The sequence below is a fragment of the Thalassophryne amazonica genome, chromosome 20 (genome assembly GCF_902500255.1).
Source record: "Thalassophryne amazonica chromosome 20, fThaAma1.1, whole genome shotgun sequence".
Classification (NCBI taxonomy): domain Eukaryota; kingdom Metazoa; phylum Chordata; class Actinopteri; order Batrachoidiformes; family Batrachoididae; genus Thalassophryne; species Thalassophryne amazonica.
This window is the reverse complement of record NC_047122.1, coordinates 3,891,653-3,897,652: the sequence shown is the minus strand read 5'-3', so window position 1 is coordinate 3,897,652 and position 6,000 is coordinate 3,891,653. Positions and strand designations below refer to the sequence as shown.

Below are 6,000 nucleotides of genomic sequence, written 5' to 3'. Positions count from 1 at the left end.
GCTTTTCTTCCTTTATATAGCAACCCTTGGGCATATGTTGCGGCATTTTAGGATTACCTTTCACTGCTGTGCTGATGATACTTAGATGTGATGTGGATGTGAACAGATGAAAAAGCTGTTCACTGAACTTAAAAAAATTCAATACAACATGAAAGAACAATTTTTTTCAACGTGTGTTGTTTCTTAATGTATGGCAGAGCTGTTATATTGTCAAACGTGCACAGTGGATTAATTTTAATGTGTTTGCAATGGTTTATAACTGGGAATATCTTGTAAAATAAAAATACTGGATCAGCAGAAACTGTGTGTGTGTGTGTTGTGTGTGTGCGTGTGTGTGTGTGTTGTGTGTGTGCATGTGTGTCTGTGTGTGTGTGCGTATTTGTGTGTGTGCGCGCGCATGTGTGTGTGTGCGTGCGTGCGTGTCTGTGTGTGTGCGAGTGTGTGTCTATGTGCGTGCATGCGTGTGTGTGTGTGCGTGTCTATGTGTGGTGTGTGTGCGTGTGTGTGTCTGTGTGTGTGTGCGTGCATGTCTATGTGTGGTGTGTGTGCGTGTGTGTGTGCGTGCATGTCTGTGTGTGGTGTGTGTGTGTGTGTGTCAGACTGAAGTGTGACTAAAGCACAGTTGTTTTTCAGGTAAACTCAGGGGGAATCTGGCCCGCATGGAGCCTTTCTTTTGTGCTCAGTGCAGAACTGACTTCACACCTCATTGGAAACAAGAAAAGAGTGGGCGGATCCTCTGTGAGCAGTGCATGACATCCAATCAGAAGAAGGCTCTGAAGGCCGAGCACACCAACAGGCTGAAGAACGCCTTCGTGAAGGCGCTGCAGCAGGAGCAGGTCAGTGCCTCCTCATTGTTCCCTCAAATCACAAAGTCAGGAAATAAGTCCAGAGCTTGTTCACTGAATTTCCTCATGACTCTTAAATACGAGGTCTATTAGAAAAGTATCCGACCTTATTATTTTTTTCAAAAACCATATGGATTTGAATCACGTGTGATTACATCAGACAGGCTTGAACCCTCGTGGGCATGCGAGAGTTTTTTCACACCTGTCGGTTACATCATTCGCCTGTGGGCAGTCTTTGAGTGAGGAGTCGCCCACCCTCTCGTCGATTTTTTTCATTGTTTAGGAATTGCTCAGAGACTGCTGCTTTGTTTGATCAAAATTTTTTCAAAACTGTAAGGCACAACTGAGTGGACACCATTCGATAAATTCAGCTGGTTTTCGGTAAAAATTTTAACGGCTGATGAGAGATTTTGGTCTGGTAGTGTCGCTTTAAGGACGGCCCACAGTGCCTGACGGCGATCTGCGCTTCGAGGCGGCAGCGTCTCGCCGTTTCAAGTTGAAAACTTCCACATTTCAGGCTCTGTTGACCCAGTAAGTCGTCAGAGAACAGAGAACTTTCAGAAGAAGTCGGCATGAGGAGTTTATTCGGACATTCCATTGTTAACGGACATTTTGTAATGAAAGAACGTGCGGGCAGAGTCGCATGTCGGGCTGGACCCGACCGCGGGGGGTCGTGACAGGAAAAACACCTCCGTTGGAAACCTTAACGGGCAAGTTGGAACATGCCCAAGCTGTTAAACAATTTCTCAGTTACTCACTTGTTGAAAGCCATCAAAAGCCGCCTGAATTTTACAAATGGTTTTCAACACGGAGGTGTTTTTCCTGTCGCGACGCACACAGATTCGCCGAGTTGTCACGGAAACGACTCGGCGAATTTGCGCACACGTCTTTCATTACAAAATGTCCTTAAACAGTGGAATGTCCTCATGCCGTCCTCTTCTGAATCTTCTCTGTTCTCTCACGATGTCCTGGGTCAACAGAGCCTTAAATTAGGATGATTTCAGCTCGAAACAGCCAGACGACGGCGCCTGGGAGCGCTGCGCGACGTCCCACTCCATGGGAAGTCCTTAAAGCAACAGAAACACCCCATAATCTCTCATCAGCCGTTAAACTTTTCACCGAAAACCAGCTAAATTTCTCGAATAGTGTCCACTCGGATATTCCTCACAGGTCCTGAAAAAAGTTTGATAAAGCAACGCGCGCCGTCTCGAGCAGCGTCTCAAACAAAGGAATTCAGCCAAGAGGGCTGGACCAGTGCTCACTCAAAGCCTGCCCACAGGGAAATGATGTCACCGACAGGCGTGAAAAAACTCACGCATACGCACGAGGGTTCAAGCATGATTGGTGTAATCGCATGTCATTCAAAGCCATATAGTTTTTTTTTATAAAACTGCCGGTTAGTTTTATAAGATACCTCGTAGATCCTTGTCATTCGATTCTGTGCCATGTGACATTTAGTTTTTTTCCCCCTGCACGGGTGATGTCACTCGCGTGTATTTTTGTTCCCCCTGTTTTGCTCTATTGCACGACTCAATTAGCTTCTCGTAAAAATGCTTCCATGACGGGAGGAAGCTTGAAGAGCTGCCGCATGAAAAACTGGATGAGTTGTTGACGTGATTTAAGAAAGCAGCCGTGTGTTTCTGCACACACACACATGGCTGAGCTCCTCAGGTTCGCGCTCAGTGTCCCACTGCCCTCTGATTCCTGCTCCAAGAACAAATACCTCTTTAATTTTAAGTAATACAGCAATAAAATCAATAACACAATGCAGATCTATTTAGATGTCACATAAAACAAATAATGTTTACCGTTCGTGCCTCATTGAGTGGGATGTTGCTGCTTCTTCTTTGCATTGCCTCATAAATAGTCTTCTATTTTATTCATGTGCACACTGTAGTGCTGTAAAAATGCATGACAAAATGCACCATCCAGGACTTAATTGCGCTCTGCAGATCATTCTTTAACTGTGTGGTCGTTCTGCTCGGGCAGTAAGCTGAATATTATTTATGCTCTGGTTCACCCTCTTCAACAGAAGAACCACTGTCCTCTCTTGGATTCAGGTGACTCTCATACCAGGTCACAGCTAGTTTGTCTTGACACTTGCATTGCACTGTGCATCATACCTGTGCACCAGGTGGAAGATAGAACCCTTTGATTTGAAACCGTGGAGAGATATAGGGCTTGCATCATGAAAGTTCATCAGTTCAATGGTAAATGGACTGCATATATTTACCACATCAGTTTACATCTACATCAGAAGCTCAAAGCGCTGTACAATTACACCTCGCATTCACTCATTCACACAGACACTGATGTCAGTCTGCTGCCATGTAAGGAACTCACGGCACACTGGGAGCAACTGGATCACACCAGTTGTTGTGAGACTGTGGATGTGTGGAACATTTTCCAGAGTTTGATCCAGCATCAAACGGGACGAGGCTGGGGAGGCATCGGCATACACTGTGACTGCTGATGGTTATTCCTGGGACTTACCTCAGGGATGGACCTCAGGATTGGTTGTGTTGTTGGCGTTCAGGACCCTGGCCAGTTCCCAGTTACCTCACCAGTTACCTCACCTGATTGGCTGCCTTAGACAAATCCTGACCCTTACACTCATCAAAACTGAATCTTAACCATTTTATTGGGCTGTGGAAGTTTGACTCCTTAATTATCTGATGTGAAGCAGTGTTGTGCCCAGTACCTCATGAACAACTGCTCTCAAAAATGTTGCATTTTTGTTTCCATAGCACTTGGAGTGACGACCCACTGGTCACCAGCTTTCATTTGAAGGTTGGCACATCCATTCCCAAATTTAGTTAAGGGTTTTTTTTTTGTTGTTATTTATTTGTTTGTTTTTTGGCCACACCGAAAACCCTTTTATCTGAACATATCTTCAGAAAGGTGTTGTGTCATCTGCTCCAGGCCAAAACTTGCCGCTCTCGTGGAGGATGTTGCTGTTTCCTGCTCAGTCACACAAACGTCTGCTGTTGTTGTCCACAAAGCAGCTGTGGCTTCCAACAGAAAGTACCAAAGCATCAAAATCTGACATCTGCTATCTTGTCTCATCAACATATATTTCAACATGACTTCTCTAAATATATTTTTGCTCTGCAGATGTTTGGTCATGTGATGCTCTCCATTCATGCAGTGCATTAGTTCTGTTAAAACTTTGTGTAATCTGTTAAAATTCCTCCTCAGTAAATCATGTTCATACCAGACATCTGTGTTGCTAAATCCAAAAATGTCATTAAAAAACTTAGAAACGTTGTGATTGTTGATGTGATTTGCTGTGCGTGATGTTAGTCAGAGAGCAGCAGCTTTACAGCCGTCGTCTCCGTTTGTGTGGACATACAGGTGCATCTCAAAAAATTTAAATATTGTTAAAAAGGTCAGTATTTCAGAGAGAGTGAAAATTTTTCGTAGAAACTTAACATTTTTCAGCCTTTTTTAATTTTAATTTTGATGATTATGGTCTGTAATGTCTAACATCTGAAAACTATGTTAATGTATGTACTCAGTATTTGGTTGTGGCTCCTAATGAATGAGTTCCTTCACTGGTGTGGCATGGAGCTGCTCAGCCTGTGACCTGCTGAGGTGTTCTGGAAGTCCAGGTTGCTTTGACATCGGCCTTCATGTCATCTGGATTGTTGGATCTGGTGTCTCTAATCTTCCTCTGAACAATCCCCCACAGAGAATCTATCAGAGACGGTCTATGAGGACAGTCAAGTACAGTAACACCATGGTCAGCAAACCAGTTACTAGTCGTTTTGTTACTGTGGGCAGGTGCCACGTCCTGCTGGAAAAGGACATCCACATCTCCATAAGGTTTGTCAGCAGATAGAAACTTGAATTGCTCTAAAACCTGCTAGTAGACAACTGGCTTGATGTTGGATTTGATAAAACACAGTGGACCAACACCAGTAGATGACATCGCTGACTGTGGAAACTTCACACTGGGCTTCAGGCACCTTGCATTCTGTGTTGTTTCACTCTGGAATCTTGATTTCCAAATGAAATGTAAAATGTACTTTTACCTGAAAAGAGGACTTTGGTCTACTGAGCAAAAGTCCAGTTCTTTTTCTCCTGATCCCAGTTAAGATGTTTCTGATGTTGCTTCTGGTTCAGGAGTGTCTTGGCACCAGGAATACAACACATGTAGGTCATTTCCTCAACACGTCTATGTGTGTTGGCTGTTGGTGCACTGACTCCAGCCTTCTGAAGCTCCCCCAACTTCTAGAATCAGTTTCTCATGGCTGTGGTTGTCCCTACTGTTTGTGTATCTTTTCCAACCATACTTTTCCTCTTCAGTCAACTTTCCCTGACAGTGCTTTGATCCAGAACTCTATGAACAGCCAGAGCGTTCAGCAGTGACCTTTTTTTTTTTGGCTTGACCTCCCTGTGGATCAATCAATCAATCAACTTTTTTCTTATATAGCGCCAAATCACAACAAACAGTTGCCCCAAGGTGCTCAATGGCGCTGGATGGTGTCCTTGAATGTCTTCTGAACAACTGTCACATCAGTAGTCTTCCCCATGATTGTGGCTGTGTGTACTGAACCAGATTTGAGAGATTTATGGTATTTATACTGCGTAAATATTCAAATATTTTGACATATGCATTTTCTCTGATACAGACACAATAGACAAAACCAATATACAGGAAATTTTGGGAGTCCATGCTGATGTACAGGACGGGAGACCTGCAGAAAAAGACACCCACTTCTGGATGGAGCCGTACCTCAGACATGGAATAAAACAGAATCAGACAGAAAGACAAGAAATACAGTATAATTTGTCAGCATTAAACAACAAGAAAAACAGAGAAATACTAGGTGATTGCCGGCCACTAGCCCTAAGCTTCACTAAAAGACCCAGAATTTAGGTAAAGTTGAGGCTGCGGCACGCTCCGTTTACTAATAATATGAATTAAAAAAGTAAAAAACATAAAACTATACCAGTATCCTAGCCATACGAAAGGAAAATAAGTGCGTCCAAGAATCTTAAAATCTGATCTCACAGAGACAGAAAGCCAGTGAAGAGACGCCAAAATGGGTGTAATGTGGTCAAACGTTCTGCTTCCTGTCAAAATTTATATAGCGCCAAATCACAACAAAGCAACAATTCATCTGATGCTGACTCTGAGTCTGACTCTCTA

General features: G+C 43.6%; 1 protein-coding gene across 1 annotated transcript in view; it reads left to right on the top strand.

Annotated features, from left to right (window-relative positions):
* Positions 1-591: 591 nt before the first annotated feature.
* LOC117501892 (transcriptional repressor p66-beta-like) overlaps positions 592-6,000 on the top strand; it is a 35,114-nt gene continuing 29,705 nt past the window's right edge. The window contains exon 1 of the mRNA XM_034160857.1: positions 592-836. Coding sequence (XP_034016748.1) covers positions 660-836 — 177 coding nt within the window. The 5' untranslated portion in view covers positions 592-659. The remainder of the gene's footprint in view (positions 837-6,000) is intronic.